The 25,647-nt window shown below is 37.8% G+C and overlaps 1 protein-coding gene across 9 annotated transcripts in view; it reads right to left on the bottom strand.

Annotated features, from left to right (window-relative positions):
- Positions 1 to 25,643, bottom strand: part of SCLT1 (sodium channel and clathrin linker 1) — a 206,320-nt gene extending 180,677 nt beyond the window's left edge. For 3 of the 9 annotated variants that reach the window (XM_034959139.3, XM_063603903.1, XM_057302158.2), the window contains exons 1-2: positions 25,104 to 25,634; positions 14,349 to 14,416 (exon numbers count right to left, since the gene is read on the bottom strand). In XM_034959139.3, coding sequence (XP_034815030.1) covers positions 14,349 to 14,416; positions 25,104 to 25,137 — 102 coding nt within the window. In that variant the 5' untranslated portion in view covers positions 25,138 to 25,634. Of the gene's footprint in view, positions 1 to 14,348; positions 14,417 to 15,156; positions 16,261 to 25,103 lie in introns of those variants that run through there. The other 6 variants (XM_003823112.5, XM_057302157.2, XM_055111830.2 and 3 more) reach the window with 5 other exon arrangements.
- Between the last annotated feature and the right edge of the window lie 4 nt (positions 25,644 to 25,647).

The following is a 25,647-nucleotide window of genomic DNA, read 5'->3' on the forward strand; positions in this document are numbered from 1 at the left end:
AGTATACACTGCACCCAATTTGTCTTTCATCCCTCACCTCCTTGCCACCCTTTCCACCTGAGTCCCCAAAGTCCATTGTGTCATCCTTATGCTTTACATCTTCATAGCTTAGCTTCCAATTATGAGTCAGAACATACAATGGTTGGTTTCCCATTCCTGAATTACTTCACTTAGAATAATTGTCTCCAATCTCATCCAGGTTGCTGCAAATGCCATTAATTCATTCCTTTTCAAGGATAAGTAGTATTCCATCACATATTATGTATGTGTGTGTGTGTATATATATCAGTAGTAGGATTGCTGGATCAAATGGTAGTCCTACTTTTAGTTCTTTAAGGAATCTCCACACTGATTTCCATAGCGGTTGTGCTAGTTTACATTCCTACCAGCAGTGTAGAAGTGTTCCCTGTTCACTGCATCCACGCCAACATCTACTGTTTTTTGATTTTTTGATAATGGCCATTCTTGCAGGAGTAAGGTGGTATCACGTTGTGGTTTTGTTTTGCATTTCCATGATCATTAGTAATGTTGAGCACTTTTTCATATGTTTGTTGGCCATCTGTATATCTTCTTTTGAGAATTTGTCTATATGTATATGTTTGTTGGCCATTTGTATATCTTCTATTGAGAATTGTCTATTCAGGTCCTTGGCCTACTTTTTGATGGGATTATTTGTTCTTTTCTTGCCCATTTGTTTGAGTTTGTTGTAGATTCTGGGTATTAGTCCTTTGTCAGATGCATAGATTGTGAAGATTTTCTCCCACTCTGTGGATTGTCTATTTACTCTGCTGACTGTTCCTTTGCAGTACAAAAGCCCTTTAGTTTAATTAGATCCCAGCTATTTATCTTTGTTTTTAATTGCATTTGCTTTTGGTTTCTTGGTCATGAAATTCTTGCCTAAGCCAATGTCTAGAAGGCTTGTTCCAATGTTATCTTCTAGTATTTTTACAGTTTCAGGTCTTAGATTTAAGTCCTTAATCCATCTTGAGTTGATTTTTGTTTAAGGTGGGAGATGAGGATCTAGTTTCATTCTCCTACATGTGGCTAGCCAATTATCCCAGCACGATTTGTTGAAAAGGGAGTCCTTTCCCCACTTGATGTTTTTGTTTGCTTTGTCAAATATCAGTTGGCTGTAAGTATTTGGGTTTGTTTTTGGGTTCTCTATTCCATTCCATTGGTCTATGTGCCTATTTTTATACCAGTACCATGCTGTTTTGGTAGCTACGGCCTTAGAGTATAGTTTGAAATCAGGTAGTGTGATGCCTCCAGATTTGTTCTTTTTGCTTAGTCCTGCTTTGGCTATGCAGGCTCTCTTTTAGTTCCATATGAATTTTAGAATTGTTTTTTCTAATTCTGTGAAGAATAATGGTATTTTGATGGGAATTGCATAGAATCTGTAGATTGCTTTTGGAAGTATGGTCATTTTCACAATGTTGATTCTACCATCCATGAGTATGAGATGTGTTTCTGTTTCTGTCATCTATGATTTCTTTCAGCAGTGTTTCATAGTTTTCCTTGTACTTTGACTACTTTGTTAGGTATATTCCTAAGCATTTTATTTATTTATTTTTGCAGCTTTGTAAAAGGGGTCAAGTTCTTGATTTGATTCTCTGCTTGGTTGCTATATAGAAGGGCTACTGATTTGTGCACATTAATCTTGTATCTGGAAACTTTGCTGAATTCTTTTATCAGTTCTAGAAGTTTTCTGGAGGAGTCCTTAGGGTTTTCAAGGTAAATGATCATATCATCAGCAAACAGTGACGGTTTCACTTCCTCTTTACCAATTTGGATGCCCTTTATTTCTTTCTCTTGTCTGATTGCTCTGGCTAGGGCTTCCAGTATGATGTTGAAGAGGAGTGGTAAGAGTGGGCATCCTCGTCTTGTTCCAGTTCTCAGAGAGAATGCTTTCCACTTTTCCCCATTCAGTATTAGTTGGCTGTGGGTTTGTCATAGATGGCTTTTATTATGTTGAGGTATGTCCCTTGTATGCCAATTTTGTTGAGAGTTTTAATCCTAAAGGGGTGCCAGACTTTGTTGAATGCTTTTTCTGCATCTATTGAGATGATCATGTGATTCTTCTGTTTTTAATTCTGTTTATGTGGAGTATCACACGTATTGACTTGCATATGTTAAACCATCCCTGCAGCCCTGCTCTAAAACCCACTTAATCATAGTGGATTATCTTCTTGCTACGTTGTTGGATACAGTTAGCTAGTATTTTGTTAAGGATTTTAGTATCTATGTTTATCAAGGACATTGGTCTGTAGTTTTCTTTTTTGGATATGTCCTTTCTTGGTTTTGATAATAGTGTGATGCTGGCTTCACAGAATGAATTAGGGAGGGTTCTTTCTTTCTCTATCTTGTGGAATAGTATCAAAAGTATTGGCACCAATTCTTCTTTGAATGTGTGGTAGAATTCTGCTGTGAATCCATCTGGTCCTGGACTTTTTTTTTGTTGGTAATTTTCTAATTACCACTTCAATCTCGCTGCTTGTTATCAATCTGTTCAGGTAATCTAATTCTTTCTGATTTAAGCTAGGAGGGTTGTATTTTTGCAGGAATTTATCCATCTCTTCTAGGTTTTCTAGTTTATGTGCATAAAGGTGTTCATAGTAGACTTAAATGATCTTTTGTATTTCAGTGGTGATGGTTGTAATATCTCGCGTTTCATTTCTTAGTGAGGTTATTGGATTTTCTCCCTTCTTTTCTTGGTTAATCTTGTTAATGGTCTATCAATTTTATTTATCCCTTCAAAGAACCAGCTTTTTGTTTTATTTATCTTTTGGGTTTTTTTGTTTGTTTGCTTGCTTGTTTGTTTCAATTTCACTTAATTCTGCTCTAATCTTGGTTATTTCCTTTGTTCTGCTGGGTTTGGGTTTAGTTTGTTCTTGTTTCTCTAGTCCCTTGAGGTGTGACCTTGGAATGTCAGTTTGTGCTCTTTCAGTCTTTTTGATGTAGGTGTTTAGAGCTATGAACTTTCCCCTCTTAGCACTGCCTTTGCTGTATCCCACAGGTTTGGTAGGTTGTGTCATTATTGTCATTCAGTTAGAAGAATTTTTAAATTTCTATCTTGATTTCGTTTTTGACCCAATGCTCAGTCAAGAGCAGGCTTACTTAATTTCCATGTATTTGCATGGTTTTGAAGGTTCTTTTTGGAGTCAATTTCCATTTTATGCCACTGTGGTCTGAGAGAGTGCTTGACATAATTTCAATTTTCTTCAATTTATTGAGGCCCGTTTTATGGTCTATTGTATGGTCCATCTTGGAGAAAGTTCTATTCACTGTTGAACAGAATGTGTATTCTGTGGTTGTTGGATGGAATGTTCTGTATATATCTGTTAAGTCCATTTGTTACAAGGTATAGTTTAAATCCCTTGTTTCTTTGTTGACTTTCAGTCTTGATGACCTGCCTAAGGCTGTCAGTGGAGTATTGAAGTCCCCAACTATTAATGTGTTGCTGTCTATCTCACTTCTTAGGTCTATTGGTAATTGTTACATAAATTCGGAAGCTCCAGTGTTAGGTGCATTTATGTTTAAGATTGTGATATCTTGCTGTTGGATAAGGCCTTTTACCCATCATATAATGTCCCTCTTTGTCTCTTTTAACTGCTGTTGCTTTAAAGTTTTTTTTGTTTTTTGTTTTGTCTGATATAAGAATGACTACTCCTGCTCGCTTTTGGTGCCCATTTGCATGAAATTATTTTTCCACCCCTTCACTTTAAGTTTATGTGAGTCCTTATGTTTTAGGTGAGCCTCCTGAAGGCAGCAGATAGTTGGTTGGTGAGTTGTTATCCATTCTGCAGTTTTGTATCTTTTAAGTGGAGCATTTAGGCCATTTACATTCAGTGTTAGTATTGAAATGTGAGGTACTGTTGCATTCACCATGCTCTCTGTTGCCAGTGTACTTTGGTTTGTTTTTGCTTTTTTAGCTTATATTTTTGTTTTATAGGTCCTGTGTGATTTATGCTTTAAAGAGGTTCTGTTTTGATGTGCTTCCAAGTTTTGGTTCTGATTTGGAGCTCCTTTTAGCAGTTCTCGTAGTGGTGGCTTGGTAATGGTGAATTTGCTCAGCATTTGTTTGCCTGAAAATGACTGTATCTTTCCTTGATATGATGCTTAGTTTAGCTAGATATAAAATCTTGGCTGATAATTGTTTTGTCCGAAGAGGCTGAAGATAGTGCCCTAATCCCTTCCAGCTTGTCTACTGAGAAATCTGCTATTAATATAACAGGTTTTCCTTTATAGGTTACCTGGTGATTTTGTCTTACAGGTCTTAAGATTTTTTGCTTCATCTTAACTTTGGATAACCTGATGACAATGTCCTAGGCAAAGATCTTTTTGCGATGAATTTCCCAGATGTTCTTTGTGCTTCTTGTATTTGGATGTCTAGGACTCTAGCAAGGCCAAGGAAGTTTTCCTCAATTATTCCCCCAAATATTTCCAAGCTTTTAGAATTCTCTTCTTCCTCAGGAACACCAATTATTCTTAAGTTTAGTTGTTTAACATAATTCCAGACTTCTTGGAGGCTTTGTTCATATTTTCTTATTCTTTTTTGTCTTTGTTGGATTGGGTTAATTCGAAGACCTTGTCTTTGAGCTCTGAATTTCTTTCATCTACTTGTTCAATTCTATTGCTGAGGTTTTCCAGAGCATTTTGCATTTCTAAAAGTGTGTCCAAAGTCTCCCGAATTTTTTATTGTTTTTTTCTTCAAGCTATCTATTTCCTTGAATATTTCTCCCTTCACTTCTTGTCTCATTTTTTGGATTTTCTTGCACGGGGCTTCGCCTTTTCTTGTCCCTCCCTGATTAGCTTAATAACTAAGCTCCTGAATTCTTATTCAGGTAAATCAGGGATTTATTCTTGGTTTGGAGCCATTCCTGGTGAACTAGTGTGATTCTCGGGGGGTGCTGAAGAGCCTTGTTTTGTCATATTATCAGGGTTGGTGTTCTGGTTCCTTCTCATTTAGGTAGGCTCTATCAGAGGAAAGGTCTAGGGCTGAAAACTGTTGTTCAGATTCTTTTGTCCCTTGGGGTGTTCCCTTGATGTAACACTCTGCCCCTTTTTCTATGGATGTGGTTTCCTGAGAGTCTATCTGTAGTGATTGCTCTCTCTCTTCTGGATCTAGCCACCCAGCAAGTCTACTAGGCTCTGGGCTTGTACTGGGGATTGTCTGTACAAAGTCCTGCGATGTGAACCATCTGTGGGTCTCTCAGCCATGCATACCATGGTATTTGGGATGTCTCCTGGGTCCTGCAATCTGCTTCCTTCAGAGGGTCTATGGGTCCTCTTGGATTTCCTGACTTATTCCTGTAGTCGTTCTGGAGCAAAAATTCACAATGTGAGCCTCTGCATGCTACTCTGTCCATTGTATTTAACTTTCAATTGTTCAAAAGTTACTTACAAAAGCTACTTGGGATGACTGAACAGTTCAAACTTTTAAAATATTACTTCTCAAGTTTCTTAGGAATTGTTATGAAATCAAAATCTTATAAATTCTTATGACTGAAGGTGGGGGATGAATAACATTTTATAAAACAGTAATATATGGGCTAATTGATCTACCCATCATTTATATGGGTTTCCTGATTGTTACTCCTATCACATTTCACTCCATTTTAATTTACCTTATAGATCACACTAATGCCTGCCTTATTCACTATCATATTCCCAGAGTCTAACACAATGTCTCACTACTTATAGATGCACAACAAATTAGTTATAGACCAATGAATAAATGAATTTCTTTCAGATTATTCAGAAAGTCATTCTTTTAAAAATACTTAGCAGTCTACCAATGCTTATTCAATTAAATCCAGACTCCTCAACATAATCATTCATAGCTCTCTATAACTTACTAAACCTAATGTTTTTCATATTCTCTCCTATATGCCAAATACATTATATAAACTGAAATATATTTTATTCCCTAAATACAACTCTCATTTTCTCATCTCCTTTGGCTTCTTATGCCAGTGGGTCCATCTGAAACACTCCCAACCACCTCTAGTTTTGTCTTCATCAAGTTAGTTTGAAATTTCATCTACTCTTCAATGTCCATAAGATATGCTACATTTTCAAGAAACTTTTCCTGATCTCTCCAACTATATTTCTTTTGTCACCCTTAATACACACATTTGTTTTTAATGTTCTTAAGATACAAATAATATGCCGTTTATCTTGTTATTTGATATTTGTCTCATTCCATATTTTTATTAGCCTTTAAGTTCCTACAATATGGTCATTTTATTTTAACTTCATATCACTAAAGCACTTGGCATAATTCTTTCCATAAAGGTAGTGATAGAAAATATTAGTTAAGCTGAATTATGTGAAAACACTGTTCAAAAACTATTTTCTAATAACAATTGCTAAGAAAATACAAACCTAAGAATAAATGACCTAATAATCCAAAGTAATTATAAAAGTTGTAAGATGAGAATAAGTATATGTCAAAACAGAGATAGAAAATCTTTGAAAGAATAAAAATGTTGATTTAGCAATCCTTTTCCATTTGCTAGTGAAACTTTTAGAAGAAAAAACTCCATTACTTAATAACTCGAGCAGTAATAGAAAAAATCATGCTTAGAGAATAAGACTGAAATTGCCTAAAAAACATTTACAAATGTTCTTTTCATTTTCTCTAAAACAAAATTTAAACAAGCTATACTAAATAAAGGAATAATTTAAAGAATTGTGTATTTCTTGAATCTTAAATAACTGATATTGTGTAATTAATTTCTATTTATCTTTTTAAAAATTAGAGACAGGTTCTTGTTCTATCACCCAAACTGAAGTGCAATGGTGCAAGCATAGCTCACTGCAGCCTCGAATTTCTGGACTCAAGAGATCCTCCCACCTCTGCTTCCTGGGTAACCAGAACTATAGGCATGCACCATCATGCCCGGCTAATTTTTTAACTTTTTATAGAGATGGGGTCTTGCTATGTTCCTCAGGCTGGTCTCAAACCCCTGGTCTCAATGATCCTCCTGCCACAGCCTCCCAAAATGCTGAGTTCACAGGCATCAGCTACCACACTGGGTCTCTAATTATCTTTGCTCTCCAGATGACTCCCTGAAATAATGCTGATGGTGTATCACAGAAAAAAATGTCAATAATATTGTATTGTGGTTATGTAAGCAAATTCTCTGGGTACTTTTCTTTCTCTAACAAAATTATACACTCTGTAAGCACTCTAAATACAGTTTTGAATGTTTACTTTTGGCTCTCACTCTAATAAATATTGGCTACCAAATATGTAAATTGCATCTTTTCCTCTATCCTTTGGAAGGAAATAAAGTACAGGTTGGCTAGCATTTTGGGAAGATGTTCCTGTACATTTTAAAGGACTGCAGGAAATCTCTTAATCCTTTCGTTTATATCATGAGGAGGTTAATTTTCATCATTTATCAATAAATGTTGACGAACAGCATAAGTAACTGATAAACTTACAGTCAACTCCCTGTAATGTGTTAAATCATCAATCTCCTAGCATCATGGGATGATGCAAAATCATCCCTTCAAGGTTTTACGTGGGTAACTCATCAATAGAGAGTCCAGAATTACAATGGCCAATACAAAAGCTTCAAGCATATATAACTATTTAAATCTAAATTTTATTCATTTAATATGAAAATTAAATAAAACATTCATTTCTTGAGTTGTATTAGCCTAATTTCAAGTGGTCAAAAGCCCCATGTAACTAGTGGCTACAATACTGGACAGTGCAGAATTATATAACATTTCTATCATCAGAGAAAGATCTACTGGACAGTGCTGGTCTAGAAAGCTAATAATCTGATTCAACTCAAACAGTACAGGTGAATTGTTATATTTTATCTGTTGAGTCTTGTATTTGTTAACTCATGAGCAACAGGAGTAGCCTTGCCATTTCTTTAATATAATTTTCAAATAACTATTTTTTTATGACAGTTGGCACAAACTCCTATACATTGTACAAGACATGTCAAATTCTTCCCTGCCTCAAGGCCCCTTCTTGGTCCATTCTTTGGCTCAATCTTCGTTTTCTGTCCCAGCTGGAATGTTACTACCTTAGAAAGGTCTTCTATGACCTTTCTATCAAAAATAGGTCTCTACCACCACCACCTCCATAATAACATACATATTAATCTCTATCTCAGCACCCTGCTTCTTTCATAGGATACTGTAATTTTAATTATTTCATTCATTCCTTCACATCTCTTTCATTCATTCACATATCTTCTACAGAAGGAGGATCCTTTGTCTATGTTATTCATAGTCCTGTCCCCAGAGCTTACCTAGCATAGGCATGAACTCAAAATTCATTGAATGAGTATATTAATGTTTGTTGAATAAGTGAATATATTTAGACTATGATGTCTTTCCCCTCCATAGCCACTCATACCTCTTTGGCACTATGCTTTTCTATGTATTCCTCCCTTTCTTTTTATTCTACCTTATGTATCTCCTTTTTTCCCCCAGCAGACTATCTCAATATTTATTTGTTTTAATTTGGGGTACAAAGGGTAATGAGTAGAAAAAGAATTCCCAAGCTAGAAGAAGAAAATATTTTTAGGTGAGCTTTCAGAGAAAATAAACTTATTTTTAGTATTCCATTCTGTCCCTTCAGCAAGTACCAAGAGACCAAAGCACTAACCTTAGCCCCCTCAGTAGATACATATACCGGTGTGGCATAGATAACAAAGAGGATTCAATTAGCCTGGGTATGAAAAAAAAAGCAAGTATTCAAGAAAAAAAATGGAATAAAGGACTGGGAAAAAGGGAAATTTTCCACTAAGCTTCTTAAGCAAATCTTTTTCTAATCTTGAATATTTGTCACCTAGTGCCAACTACTGTACTTCAGAGAGCAATGCCACTTGAAATACTTTTTACTTATACAGAAAACACAAAATAATCAAAGACAACTGAATTTTACAACCCTGAAAAAAATCAAGAAACCAGCTATTTAAAATATCTTTTAAAAGTTACATACAAATGTAATGAAGAGAACAGATGATTGAATTATGAAAGTATAATGAGCCAAATATTTAATATATTAAATATATAAGCTATTCAACACATTGGAAGACTTCAAATTTCAGCCTATGTCCACAAAATTTACGTAAAGTATAGTTAGCTACCATAAAGGTAACATAGTCCCCTAAGAACAATAAGCTTCAAAATGGTTATCTTGAGGCAATTCAGAAAACTTACTTTGATCCAAAGCAAGCCTAAATGATCATTATGTAATAACTGCACTAAAGAATTTTCACCATTACACCTAACAAAGTTTATATAGACAATCAAGTTTGAAGTTCCAGCTTAAAATACAAGAAATAAATATCAAACTCCTGTTGCTTTGTTTTTCCAATATCATAAAAAGACTGAATAAAGTATGTTCATTTAACACAACTTCTGGCAATTTTATGGCACCCAATGTAAGGACTTTAGGACTTTATCTTGAAAAATAAAACTAAAAAGTAAGAACTACTTGTATTTCCCAAGCTGACCATGACTTTTCACATCTCCATGACTTTCACTATATTTGACACATAGAGTTGAAATCATGTTGGAAGATAAGTGGGTAGGAGGGAAGGAAAAAGAGGAAGAACATAGTTGTTTCATTCACTCAACAAATATTTATCAAATGCCTACTGACCAGAACTGTTCTAGGCATCTGGGAAACATGGCTAAACAAAAAGGGGAAACACAAATTTATAAAGGATTTCTGTTGCTAGTAGCAACAACTAAGTTACAGTGATAAGATATATGAGCTAGCACTCCTGGATCCCACATACCCATTGATAATGGTTTCCTTCTTCCTTTACTGCAAAACATACTAAAACAAAATAAAAAAAGAAAAAATTCTCTTGAACATTTTTTCAGAAACCGAAGTAATATATGAGGTAAAGAACCCTCTAGGGATGCATTACATATGGCCAAGGATATGGGCATTATTGCTAGAAAGCAGATTAATCTCCTCATGCTGTCATATCACCTCCTCTCTTACTCCTCACCTCAAAACATGCAGTGAAAAGCAAGGTCCATGGGGATGGGAGTCTGGAAACAGCAACATGTTCTGAAGATATGGAGGATGGCAGAGGACTCTTAGGCAGTAACAGTATGTTACCACTAAAGAGATAGGAATCAAGATTTGGTTGCAAGACAACAAGAATAGTACACATAAGAGAAGAATGGTTAGCTTCAGAAAAGTAAAGCAGTTATAATTCTTCCAAAGAGGAAAATCTTGTAAAGGAAGATTTGTCCCTACTAGGTCTGCTACTCTTGAGCTTTAATTAGTATAATCACAATGCATAATGCAGGTGCATCTGAAAGGCTAGAGTCACCATTATGCTATCTGTTAAAAACATCTTTCATAATCAAGTCAACCATAGCTTTCCACAGATATGATGCATTACCATGGCCAGAGTCATCTGGGGCTTTAAAATAAAATTTTTTTTTACTCTTTTGTTCAGGCCTATTCCACAAGACACTAAACAGAAGCAAAAATCTTAAGATTCTGAGCAAAACTTAAAGGCTGTTGGAATATGAAAGATTCTCTATCACTTAAATTATTACAGTTATTAAGTATGCATAAAAATTATATATTATAATAAAAATAATATGGTTATAACAGCAAATAGTGAATGGATAGCTTCAAGACTCTGTGGACTCTGAATCTGGTCTTTGGAAATAAAAGCATAGAGCAGTCAGCTAAATATTGAATATACATTAAAAAATATCTATAAGAATAAGTACTCAAGCCAACCAAATAAACTATTCCTTTTTAATACTAAAAACAAGCTCTTCACTTTTAATACCTTGAAAATAATTTTAGTTCTGCATTAGTCCATTCTTGCACTGCTATAAGGAAATACATAAGACTGGGTGATTTATCAAGAAAAGAGGTTTAATTGGCTAATTGTTCCACAGGCTGTACAGGAAGCCTGGCTGGGGAGGCCTCAGGAAACTTTCAGAATGCAGAAGGTGAAGGGAAAGAAGGCACATCTTACATGACTGGAGCAGGAGGAAGAGAGAAAATGGGGAGGTACTACCCATTTATAAGCAAGCAGATTTCATGAGAACTCACTCACTATCAGGAGAACAGCAAGGAGAAAATTCACCCCCATGATACAATCACCTCCCACCAGGGCTCTCCTCCAACACTGGTGATTACCATTCGACATTAGATTTGGGCAGGGACACAAATCCAAAGTGTGTCACTCCACCCTCGGCCCTTCCCAAATCTCATATCCTCACACTGGAAAATACAATCGTCCCTCCTCAACAGTCCCCCAAGTCTTAACTCATTTCAGCATTAACTCAAAAGTCCACAGTCCAAAGTCTCATCTGAGACAAGACAAGACCCTTCTGCCTATGACCCTGTGAAATAAAAAACAAGTTAGTTACTTCCAAGATACAATGAAGGTATAGAATTGGGTAAATACTCCCTTTCCAAAAGGGAGACATTGATCAAAAGACAGGGTCTACAGGCCGCGGGGCATGTCCAAAACCCAGAAGGGCAGTCATTAAACCTTAGGGGCCCAAAATAATCTCCTTTGACTCCATGTCTCACATCTAGGCAATACTGATGCAAGGGGTGGGCTCCCACAGCCTTGGGCAGCTCTGCCTCTGTTGCTCTGCAGGGTACATTCCCTGAAGCTGCTTTCACAGTCTGGCATTGAGTGCCTGAGGCTTTTCCAGGCACATAGTGCAAGCTGTTGGTGGACCTACAATTCTTTGGTCTGGAGGATGGTAGCTCCCTTCTCACAGCCCCAATAGGCAGTGTCCAGTGTGGATTCTGTGTGGGGGCTCCAACCCTACATTTCCTCTTTGCACTGCCTTAGCAGAGGTTCTCCATGAGGGCTGCGCCCCTGCAGCAGGCTTCTGTGTGGACATCCAGGCATTTCCATATATCCTCTGAAATCCAGGCAGAAGCTCCCAGGCCTCAACTCTTGCCCTCTGTGCACCCACAGGCTTAATCCCATGTGGAAGCTGCCAAGATTTATGGGTTCCACCCTCTGGAGCAGTTGACTGAGATGTTATCTGGGGCCCTTTTAGCCACAGCTGGAGCTGAAGCAGCTGGGACCAGGGAGCAATGTCCTGAGGTTGTACAGGGCAGTGGGGCCCTGGGCCTGCCCCCACAAAATCATTCTTCCCTCCTATGTCTCCAGGCCTGTGATGGTAGGGGCTGTGGTGAACATCACCAAAATGCCTTTGAGGCATCTTTATTGTCTTGGGCATTCAGCTCCTCTTTACTTATGCAAATTTCTGCAGCCAGCTTCAATTTCTCCCTAGAAAATGGGTTTTTCTTTTCTATCACATGGTCAGGCTGTAAACTTTCCAAACTATTATGCCCTAATTCCCTTCTAAATATAAGTTCCAGTTTCAGACCATCTCTTTGCAAACACATATGAACTTACACTGTTAGAAGCAGCCAGGCTACATCTTGAGTGCTTTCTTGCTTGGAAAGTTTCCTGCCAAATACCCTAAATCATCTCTCTCAGGTTCAAAGTTCCACAGATCCTTAGAGCAGGGGCACAAAGCTGCCAGTCTCTTTCTACAACATGGCAAGAGTGACCTTTACACTAGTTCCCAGTAAGTTCCTCTTCTCCATCTGAGGCCTCCTCAGCCTAGACTTCACTATCTGTATCACTATGAGCATTTTGGTCACAACCATTCAACAAGTCTCTTGGAAGTTCCAAACTTTCCTTCATCTTCCTGTCTTCTTCTGGGTTCTCCAAACTGTTCCAACCTCTGCCCATTATGCAGTTCCAAAGTCACTTCCACATTTTCAGGTATCTTTATACCAATGCCCATTCACTGGTACAAATTTTCTATATCAGTCCATTCTCACACTCCTATAAAGAAACATCTGAGACTGGGTAATTTATAAAGAAAAAAAGGTTTAGTTGGCTCATGGTTCTGCAGGCTGTGGGAGAGAGAGTTTCTGGGGTGCCAGATGAGTTGGTCTCCCCTGTGTGAAACACCCATGGGAAGCCATGGGCAGCCTCTGAGGAGAAAAGTCTCCTTATTGCCTTTATATGTTTATGCCCCGAGAGCATAACAGCTCAGCGGCATTCCACAGGTTGCCCAGGGAGATAACACTCCCTTGAAGCAGTGGAGTATAATCAAACATCTTGGCTCCTCCTGAAACCCACTCCTACCCATTTCAGTCCCAATAAGTTAAAGATCTTAAGTAGTTTAGACACACATCTTTGCTCAAGGAAATTCACAGAAACTGCCACTGCTATACTTCTTATTGAATGACTCACGAGTTCTCCCTCATGAGCCTTTTCCTCATCCCTTCCTACCCCTCCCATATGCCCTAAGAACAAAGAGCTTGTAAACCAATAAATTAGGTGGAGCCGAAGAGCTCTGGGCCATGAGCAAGCCTCTAACGCTCTGGTCCCCTGGACCCACCTTTTAAACGCTTATTCTGTCTCTTTGTAACTCCTTTGTCTCCGCTGGACTCGGGGTACCTGCCAGGTGGTGTGGGGCTGGTTTCCCCAACACAGGCTATACAGGAAGCATGGCTGGGGAAGCCTCAGGAAATGTTCAATCATGGTGGAAGATGAAGGGGAAGCAGGAATGTCTTACATGGCCAGAGCAGGAGGAAGAGAGAGAATGGGGAGGTGCTACACACTTTAAACCACCAGGTCTCATGAGAACTCACTCACTATCACGAGAAGGGCAAGGGGGAAATTTGCACCCATGATCCAGTCACCTTCAACCAGGCCCCCTCCTCCAACACTGGAGATTACAATTCCACATGAGATTTGGGCGGGGACACAGATCCAAACCAGATTAAGTTCTAATTATAAAATGCATTTATGTAAAAGTAAAACACTCTTATTTGCTTCTATAGAGAGTCACCACTAATCTACGAGCCATTACCTTCCTTTTAATATTCTGTAATGCAAGGTCCACCAATAATTATACCTTTCTGGCTAAAGAATTTTTTAAACACAATATTTAAATAAGAAGATATGACAACCAAGGAAAAAAGATATTTTTAAAAAACCATATATTATTTACAATTTGCATTAGTTTATGCTTCTGTCATAATTTATGAGAATGCAGAGAATTAGAACACAGAACTAGAGGTATATTGAGAAACAATTTTAGGATGTTTCAGAACTCAAACGAATTCTCATTTTAGAACTCAGACATTTTATATATCATATATAATATATAAGCTCCAACTCTGGTTGGGGGGAAAAGGGCAATTTCTATTGTCAAAAGATTTACTTTCATTAAGCAAAAACAAGCTTTCCCATTACAGGAATCAAAGTTGTAAGCCAAGTTTCAAAGTGCTGTAGGCAACTTCACATGAGAATATTCCCAAGTAGAATTTATAATTTACATACCTGTACAGATGAATATTTGGAAAAACTTTCCATTTGATACCGCCTAAAATCTTCATTTAGTCTTCGATCTGAAACAAGCGGGAAAACAGATTTCAGTTCATTGAGTAATGGTCAATTCTTTAAAACTAGAAATACAGTAATTATTTGATGTATCCCATGCAAAACGGCTAGTCTTCACTGCTTCTCAAGATAAGATGAATCATCAATTTCAATACACCATTTTAAAACTTGAAAATAGGCCCTTTTATATATCTAAGCCAACTAATTACTGCCAAAGTGAAAAAAATAACATCTGCAAAGAACTACCATTTCTGATTTCATAAACATGAAATCTCAGTCTCTGCTGGCTTGCTCTAAGGGTTAATGAAAGTAAAATATATTCTCCACATCTTATTACTACTACTAAAATTGAGAAGCATTGGGAAGATAAGGTATAGTCATATTTTTTAGAATTCTTAAAACCAATTGAAACTCTTCCAGGACAAACCTCCACCTTAAGGAGAAATTGCAGGCTGAAGAATCCAAATTAAACAGGAGTGGGTAAGAAACAATGGGGGAAGAAGACCCAGAATAAAGGTGAGAGGTCTTGGTAATAACAAGGCCAGCCCAGGCCCGGTGGCTCATGCCTGTAATCCTAGCACTTTGGGAGGCCGAGGCAGATGGATCATTTGAGATCGGGAGTTCGAGACCACCCTGGCCAACATGGTGAAACCCCATCTCTACTAAAACTACAAAATTAGCCAAGAGTAGTGGCATGCGCCTGTAATCCCAGCTACTTGAGAGGCTGAGGCAGGAGAATCACTTGTACCCGAGAGGCAGAAGTTGCGGTGAGCCAAGATCGCACCACTGCACCCCAGCCTGGGTGACAGAGTGAGACTCTGAAAAAAAAAAAAAAAAAAGAATAAGAAGAAAAGAAAAAGAAAAAAAAGAAATAACAAGACCATATTTTTATTTACATCAAGAAAAGTAACATACATACAACATAGTACCCAACAAATTTGCAATCACACATTCTTTTCAAGATCACACAGAACATTTAATGTTGATTATTCACTGGTAAAAGAAAGTCTCAATAATGTTCAAAGGACTGAAACCAAAGACAGTATGTTATCTTACAATAGCACAATTAAGTTAGTATCAAGAACCAAAAAAAAAAAAAAAAAAGGAAAATCCTCTATATGTTTGGAAGTTCAGAAATCACTTTTGGCCAGGCATGGTAGCTCATGCCTATAATCTCACTGCTTTGGGAGGCCAAAGTAGGAGAATCACTTGAGCCTAGGAGTTTGAGGCTACTTTGAGGCTACAGTGAGCTATGATTGCACTACGCTCCAGCCTGGGCAACAGAGCAAGACTCTATCTCAGAAAAAAAAAAGAAGAAAGATCTCAGGAGGAATTACAAAATAAATTTTAAAGTATTTTGAAGTGAACAATAGTGAAAATGTGATACTTCCAAACTTGCTTAAAGAGAAATCTGTAGCTTTAATTGCATATACTAGAGAAAAAGTCTGAAGTCACAAATGCATTCCAAGAAGTTAGAAAAACAGTACCAAATTAAATCCAAAGAAAGCCAAGTGGAGTAAATAAAGATAAGCCCAGAAAATAAAGAAATTGAAAATAAACTCACAAAAAATGATAAAAAATATGATCGTCTCAAAAGTTATTTTAAAAAAGCATCTGATGAAATTCAAGATATATTCATGATAAAGCCTTATCAAAGTAAGACTAGAAGGGAACACTGTTATTATAATGAATGCTTATGTAAAATACACAACAAACATCATACTCATGAGTAAAAATGTTGAAAACTTTCCCTTGAATTAGGAATCACATAAGGATAAATTCTTATGACATTTACTCAACACTCTATTGGAGGTCTAAGTTAATGCAGTAAAGCAAGTAAAAGACCTAAAAGAGACAAAGGCTGGAAAAGATGAAACAACTGTCATTATTCATAGTTATGAGTGCATATGTGATTAATCCAAAAAAACCACAGATACATTCTTAAAAATCAATCATGAAGATTAACAAAGTTGCTGGATACAAGGTCAATATATAAAAATTAATTATATTTCTAGATACTGGCAGCATAAAGTTAGAAAACAGTAAAAGATGCTATTTATAATACCATAAAAAAAATCAATGCCCAGTAATAAATACAACAGAAGATGTTTAAGACCCCTACACAGAAAACTATGAAACGTTTCTCTGGAAAAAACTTTAAAATTCATATGAAACCAAAAAAGAGACTGAATAGCCAAAGCAATCCTAAGCAAAAAGAACACACCTGGAGGCATCATGTTTCCTGACTTAGAACTACACTACAGGGCCACAGTAACCAAAACAGCATGGTACTGGTGCAAAAAACAGACACATAGGCCAATGGAACATAATAGTGAACCCAGAATTAAGGCCACATACCTACAACTATCTGATCTTCAACAAACCTGACAAAAACAAGCAATGAGGAAAGAATTCCCTACTTTAAATGGTGCTCGGATAACCGGCAAGCCATATGAAAAAAGACTGAAACTGGACTCCTTGCTTACACAATATATAAATAATAACTCAAGACGAATTAAAGACTTAAATGTAAAACCCCAAACTATAAAAACCCCGGAAGACAACCTAGGCAACACCATCTGGACACAGGAGTAGGCAAAGGTTTCATGACAAAAATGCCAAAAGCAATTGCAACAAAAGCAAAAATTACAAATGGAAACTAATTAAAATAAGGAGCTTTGGCACAGCAAAGGAAACTATCCACAGAGTGAACAGACATGCTGCAAAGTGGGAGAAAATTTCTGCAAACTGTGTATCTGACAAAGGTCTAATAGTCAGCATCTATAAGGAACTTGAACAAATTTACAAGAAAAAAATCCCATTAAAAAGTGGGCAAAGCTCATGAACAGACACCTTTTAAAAGAAGACATATATGCGGTCAGCAAGCATACAAAAAAAGCTCAATATCACTGATCATTAGAGAAATGTAAATCAAAACCACAGTGAGATACTATCTCACACCAGTTAGAATGGCTATTATTAAAAAGTCAAAAAATAACAGATGCTGGTGAAGTTGTGGAGAAAAAGGAACATTTATACATTTTGGTGGGAATGTAAATTAGTTCAACCATTGTGGAAGACAGTGTGGCGATTCCTCAAACACCTAAAGACAGAAATACCATTCGACCCTTTAATCCCATTACTGAGTATACACCCAAAGGAATATAAATCATTCTACCACAAAGACACATGAGCATGTATGTCCATTGCAACACTATCCACAACAGTAAAGACATGAAATCAACCTTAATGCCTATCAATGGTGGTCTGGCTAAAGAAAATGTGGTACATGTATACCATGGAATACTATGCAGCCATAAAGAAGAACGAGATCATGTCCTTTGCAGGAACATGGATGGAGCTGGAGACCATTATCCTTAGCAAACTAATGCAGGAACAGAAAACCAAGTACGGCATGTTCTCAATTATAAGTGGGAGCTAAATGATGAGAACACATGGAGGGGACCAACACACATGGTGGCCTATTGGAGGGTGAAGAGTGGGAGGAGGGAGAGGATCAGGACAAGCAACTAATGGGTATTAGGCTTAATACCTGGGTGACAAAATAATCTGCACAACAAATGCCCATGACACAAGTTTACCTATATAACAAACCTGCACATGTACCCCTGAACTTAAAAGATAAATTTAAAAAAAAGAAAAACTTAAAACAAAAAATTAATCACAATACAAACCTCTTTTTTTTTCCCTGACAGAGTTTTCAATTAAGAAAAAAACTAGATCTGTGTCCTCAGTAATTAAAATAGGATAAGAAGTAAATTATGTATTAATAATGAGGGAAACACTTTCAATCTTCATAGATTGACTATAATCTGGAGAAAATTTTACTGTAACTTAAATGTTATTATTTCCTTCATTCTACAAGTACTTATCTGGCTTGTTTAATTTGCGTTTCCTGGATACATGAAGATGCTGGTGTATGTATGTATATATAAATATATACACACACACATTCATTGTTAGTTTCAATTTACTAATATTTTATTTTGGATTTTAGTTCCAACATGCATAAGTGAAACAGGTTTACAGTTTTCCTTTCTTGCAAGTATGCTTTTTGTGTAGCAGTTAAGAAAAGAGACACTGAAACTAGACTGCCTGGGTTCAAATCCCAGCTCAGTCACTTACCAGCTCTGTTAACCTTGACTTTGTGAAGGCACTTATCCAGAGGGTTCAGCTATCTATAGGTACTAAACAGCATTTGGTATGAGAACTGTAAAGGCAAACCAACCAATCATGGCATGAGGTGTTACTGGGCATCAGCTATAGAAAAGCAGGGGTATAATCATATTAAGATTACTGACAAGCGCAGAAGGACTAATGGGCAATGGTTACAGCCTGTAAAAGACACCAGTAAAAACAAACTGGGAAGCAGTCAAGGTGGTAAAGAAAATGAAGGGCTCAAAGGATAGAGGTCTGAGGAGGTCAAAGAACAGTTACAGTAGGAGTAAGATACTTGAGTTTAAGACATCAAAAAGTAGGGCAACTTGAATAGGACTTCTGCTTATACTCAAGAAGAAATAACATGGACCACTTTTCTGCCTGACACACACGAAAAAGCAAGCAAAAAAATCATCAATACCTTATAGTACACTAGACATCAGACAATGATAATCAGAGACAAGAAACAAATGAGGTAAGCCCTATGATTGCCCCACCTTAATGACTTAAGAGACTTTCCAGGGCCATGACACAGGGGGAGGAAATGCAAGTGGAGACCACTGGACTCTTATTAAGAGGTGGAGCTGAGAAGTAGTGGAGATTAAGTGAACTAGAATTGGCAGGACAAAGGATAGAAGACTGCACAGTGAAAGAACCCTAGGGAATGTGAGACCTGCAGAGGTTCTTCTCGAGTACAATACAGAGTACTGAATAGCTATTTATTTATTAAAGAAATTAAGTTTGTATTTTAAAACCTTTCCACAAAGAAAACTTCAGGTCCAGTTGGCTTCACTGGTGAATTCTATCAAATATTCAAGGAAGAAATAATATCATTTTATACATACTCTTACAGAAAGTTGAAGAGTACAAAATATTTTCCAAGTAATTCTATGAGGCTGGCATTACCTGATACTAAAACCAGACAAAAATATTGGGAAGGAAAAAAAAAAAGGCACTTTAAGAGGCTGAGGTGGGAGGATTGCCTAAAGCCAGGAGTTCAAGACCAGCCTGGGTGACAAAGGGAGACCCGGCTTCTACAAAAAATAAAAAATAAAAATATTAGCCAGGTGCAGTGGCACATGCCTGTAGTCCTAGCTACTCAAGAGGCTGAGGCAGGTGGAGGGCTTCAGCCTAGGAGTTCAAGGTTGTAGTGAGCTACTAGTGTACCATTAACTCCAGCCTGGGTGACAGTGAGACCCTTGCGCAAGTTAAAAAAAAAAAAAAAAAAAGGAAGAAAAAAAAAGAAAAGCAAAAAACCTTCATAGGTTGGGCATGATAGCTCATGCCTATAATCCTAGCACTTTGGGAGGCAAGAGGATCACTTGAGCCCAGGAGTTCGAGACCAGCCTGGGAAACATAGGGAGACCCTATCTCTACAAAAAGAAAAAAAAATTAGCCAGATATGGTGGCATGTGCCTGTAGTCCCAGCTACTCAGGAGGCTGAGGCAGAAGGATTGCTTGAGCCCAGGAGGTTGAGGCTGCAAAGAGCCGTGATTGTGCCACTGCACTCCAGCCTGGGCAATAGAGGAAGATCCCGTCCCAAAAAGAAAAAAAAAAAGCTGAACACACTAAAATTTTAAACAAACATTTATAAAATAAAATTCAACAATATAGAAAAAGGATTATACATCATGAGCAAGTGGAATTTATTCCAGAAAGGCAAGGTGGTTTTAACATTTGAAATTAATCAATGTAATTTACTCTATTAACAAACAAAAAATGAAAAAATATCTGATAATCTCAATGGATGCAGAACAGCATTTTTAAAAATCCAGCATCCATTTTGATAAAAACTCTCAGCAAATTAAGAATAGAAAGGAACATTCTCAACATAAGAACGTCTATGAAAAACCTACAACTAGTATCATACCTAATTCTGAAAGACAAATGCCTTCCCCATAAGATCAGGAACAGGATATGGATGTGTATTCCCACCACTTCTGTTCAATACTGTACCAGAGATTCTAGCCACTGCAATAAGGTGAGAAAAAGAAATGAAAGGCATCCAAATCGAAAAGAAATAAAACTTTTTATTTTCAGATTACAAGATTATCTACATAAAACTACTGACAGACTCTACAAAACTACTAGAGCTAATGAATGAGTTTGGCAAGGCTGCAGAGCAGAATATTAAAGAACGTTATTTCTCACCACACATCTACAGCCATCTGATCTTTGACAAACCTGACACAAACAAGCAATGGGGAAAAGATTCCCTATTTAATAAATGGTGCTGGGAAAACTGGCTAGCCATATGCAGAAAACTGAAACTGGACCCTTTCCTTACACCTCATACAAAAATCAACTCAAGATGGATTAAACACTTAAATGTAAGACCTAAAACTATAAAAACCCTAGAAGAAAACCTAGGCAATACCATTCAGGACACAGGCATGGGCAAAGACTTAATGTCTAAAACACCAAAAGCAATGGCAAAAAAAGCCAAAACTGACAAATAGGGTCTAATTAAACTGAAGAGCTTCTACACAGCAAAAGAAACCATCATCAGAATGAACAGACAACCTACAGAATGGAAGAAAATTTTTGCAATCTATCCATCTGACAAAGGTCAGATCCTACTCACAATCTACAAAGAACTTAAGCAAATTTACAAGAGAAAAGCAAACGATCCCATCAAAAAGTGGGCAAAGGATATAAACAAACACTTCTCAAAAGAAGATATTTATGCAGCCAACAAACACATGAAAAAATGCTCATCATCACTGGTTATTAGAGAAATGCAAATCAAAACCACAATGAGATACCATCTCACACCAGTTAGAATGGCAATCATCAAAAAGTCAGGAAACAACAGATGCTGGAGAGGATGTGGAGAAATAGGAATGCTTTTGCTTTTACACCGTTGGTGGGAGTGTAAATTAGTTCAACCATTGTGGAAGACAGTGTGGCGATTCCTCAAGGATCTAGAACCAGAAATACCATTTGACCCAGCAATCCCATTACTGGGTATACACCCAAAGAATCAGAAATCATTCTACCATAAAGACACATGCACATGTATGTTTAATGCGGCACTATTCACAACAGCGAAGACTTGGAACAAACCCAAATGTCCATCAATGATAGACTGGATAAAGGAAATGTGGCACATATACACCATGGACTATTATGCAGCCATAGAAAAAGATAAGTTCATGTCCTTTGCTGGGACATGGATGAAGCTGGAAACCATCATTCTCAGCAAACTATCACAAGAACAGAACACCAAACACCGCATATTCTCACTCATAAGTGGGAGCTGAACAAGGAGAACACGTGGACACAGGGAGGGGAACACCACACACCGGGGCCTGTTGGGGAGTGGGGGACTAAGGGAGGGATAGCATTAGGAGAAATACCTAATGCAGGTGACGGGTTGATGGGTGCAGCAAACCACCATGGCATGAGTATACCTATGTAACAAAACTGCACGTTCTGCACATGTACCCCAGAACTTAAAGTATAATAATAAAAAAGAAATGTTATTTCTACATACTAGCAACGAAAAATCAGAAACTGAAAGTAAAAGAATAATACCATTTACAGTAGTATCAAAAATTTCAATACATAGGCGTAAATCTAACAAAAGATGTGCAAAACCTAAATATTAAAAACTACAAAGTATAGCTGAGAAAATTTAAAAAGATACATCAATGATGTAAAGAAGAACCAATTTTATTTTAAAACTTACTATAAAGCTGCAATAATTAAGACAGTGGGGTACTGGTGTCCAGACAGACAAATAAATCAGTGGAAAAGAATAGAGTTCATTAATAGATCCATACATATATAAACAACTGCAAAGGAGCAAAGGTAATTCAATGGAGAAAGGGTAGTTTTTCCATTTGGGCATCCAATGCAAGAAAGTGGCCTGGATCCTTACCTCATGCCTTGTATAAAATTTAACTGTATGAACCATAGATCTAAATGTAAAACCTAAAACTATAAAACTCCTAGAAGAAATCTTTGCAGCCTTGGGTTAGGCAATGATTTCTTTTATGACACCAAAAACACAATTCATAAAAGAACAAATTGATGAATTAAATTTCATCAAAATTAAAAATGTTTGGCTCCAACACTATTAAGAGAATGAAAAGAAAAAATGAGTCCATCACCACTCTGCCAGTGAGTCTCACACCCAACTAATGAATGAATTCTTAGTTCCTTAGATTGATAATACAAGTACCTCTTTGAACAGGTTCCTAAAAACTAACTGCTCTTTCCCAGACAAAGGTGGAAGAACAGTGCATAGCAAATATGCTACAAGCTTACTCTACTAGTAGCCTGGTTGAGTGTGGAGCTGCCTGTCGTTATGATATGTAAAGCTGAAATAGTAATTATCAGAGGAAATGTCATGTGGGGACATGAGAGTTGAGAAGTACCAAACATGAGTTGAGAAGTACCAAAACATGAGTTGAGAAGTACCAAAACAAATGGTCTTGACCTGGGCTCCCAAATCCAAACGGAACAAAGAGACAATCAAGATCAACAGAAATCAGTGTAGAAAAAGTCAGAGGCAGGTGGAAAGAAGGCAAGTCATCTATCTTTATCTGGGCTGGTATTTAGGTGGGTCACTTAATGGAATAACCCACCACCTTCAAATGGCATGCAAAATCCGGTTAAAGAAAAAAGGAGAGCGACACAGACACTCAACTCTCATTCTTATCTCTTCATGCAAACGCTACCATTCTATGCTCCGATTTCCTGAATAAAATCAGTTATTTTAAGCCTTTGAACCATTCCTTCTTCTGCTCCTTCTGCTTGAGATTTCCTTCTTGCACTCCACTTGTCTTCCGTGGAACTATTAAATACCACTCATTTTTCAAAAAATGTTACTATGCTTCAGTTGTCTTATTTGTTTTCCCCTGGTATTTGGATCTCAGTTTTATCTAAGAATTCTGGCTGGATCATTCTTATAAAATTAATAGTTTCTGACCGCCTCAAGTACTATCCTGACTCTAGCCAAACTCCTCATCAACCAATTCCCGTCCCACACTACTCTTACGGTGGCCAGTTAGCTGTTCTTATGGGGTGGGGATATTCCCACTGCAAACCTAAGAAATAATGCTAATGTTATTGTGTCATTATAGTGTCATTAATTATTTTAGATAACATATACCATGCACTTAATATGTGCCAGACACTATGCTCAATGCTTTTTCATCATCTCATTTAAGTCTCACAACTTCAAGAGGATTCTTGTGTTCTTATACTCATTATATAAATGAGAAAACTGAGGTGCAGAAAAGCTAGGAAACTTGCTCGAGGTCACAGACCTGGAAAGAGGTAGGCTGTGAGCCCAGACAGACTAAATCCGGAGGCTGACTGAGTTCTTAACCACTGGTCTATAATGCTACCAAAACGGAACTTACTACCTTTTTCCTAACTTCCCCGTTGCTCAAGCAAAAACTAAGTTGCTCTCTACCTCTTTCTCTCAAATCCCCTGATCTCCAGTCTCCCTGTGCCCAACTTAGTTTACTTCTTACCTGAATGATGACAGTAGACAACTAACTGCACTCTGCTATAATGCATATTCCCCGTAAAAATCAGACCGGGCCTTCTAAATGACAATTTGATCATGCCACTCTCAATTGAATTCCTATAACCCATGCAATGGTCCAAACTCCTTAGCACAGAGAAGACAGGGCCCTTCACCATCCAGCCCCTTTCTACGCCTTCGACTTCACTTGCCATTTCCCTATATAAATATTCCAATTCAATTTACATCAATATTACACTCAAACCAGCCGTATTGCAAGTCTTTAACAAAGCATATTCCTAATCCCCTCAGTGTCACAAATATTGTTCTATTTGGGATGCCTAGAGTTTTTCATATAGTAAATTCATATTTGTACTGCACGTTTCAGCCCAATAGCACCTTCCTTGAACATATTTTAATAATAATCGTGTAATAGTTAATATTTGTTTAACACAATGTATCAGATACTATTCTAAATCCTTTACATATTTTAATATTCATTTAATCTTTCCAACAACCCTATGAGACTGTGGCAAAAGAGCCAGCAGTTGCTGCCACTTCAATATATTTTGGAATACATTTCCCTCCCCAAATTAAATTCTTGGAGGTAAAAACTGTCCTGTTTATCTTTGCAGCAGCTGTTCTTCCATAGTGTCTGGTACATAATAGAAACAGGAGAGTTCAATAAACATCTTTTTAATAAATGGCCAGAGAGCTGTGCCCCTAGATTTTAAATGCACACTTGGAAACTCCTGCTGGCCATTAGCCTTCTAATCTTCAGAGCACGAGAGGAGCATAACAAACATGTTTAGCGTCTAGTAGAATTCTGTGTAAGCTACAAGTACTACCACACGGTTCTGCTTAAATATACACACATCCTCACGTATAACATCAAGCTTTTTTTTTTTCCTGCAACTAACTTCTTTAACTCTTTACCAATTTAAATGTACCCAACCAGCATTCAAAAAAGATTTGTCGGTCAACGACGACGATATTAAACATTGTATATGAAGTCTCAAAAAAAACATGGAGCTTACTTTGCTCTCTCAGAAAGTCGATTTCTGCAGCCATTTCGATACAATTTTAGTTTGGAGCTTTCACCACCTTTACCTTCCTCTGAAAGACAGAGAGCTTGCTGTGCGGGAAAACAAAACTAAGCCAGCGCTCGGTTGGTTGTCAAGCGCTCCAGCGGTGCAATCTGCATCCTACTCACGCGGCATCTACAGCCCCGCCACGCTTCTTTCCCCCGCGCCCCAGACGAGTCCCTGGCCCTGGGGAGAGACTGAAGATTGCTGGGGACTCCACGTTCAACCGAATCCCACGCTGGTGGGAAGAGGACGCGCTCGATACAGGCGTCCCGCGGGTCACTCTGGGTCTCGTCGGGCCACCTAGGAGAGTGCCGCGGGAGCTTGACGGCAGCCTGAGAGCGGCGTTCTACGCGGAGCGGCGGGGGTTGGAGAGGACGACGCCAAGACGGCTGGGAAGCCCCAGGCCAGCAGCGGAAGTCCACTCGGCCCGCCCTGCGACTTTGAAACCGGTGCCCCGGACCACTCCTTGGAGACGGTGACGCCTCTTGCGTCA

This window comes from Pan paniscus, chromosome 3, assembly GCF_029289425.2.
Source record: "Pan paniscus chromosome 3, NHGRI_mPanPan1-v2.0_pri, whole genome shotgun sequence".
In the NCBI taxonomy this organism is placed as follows: domain Eukaryota; kingdom Metazoa; phylum Chordata; class Mammalia; order Primates; family Hominidae; genus Pan; species Pan paniscus.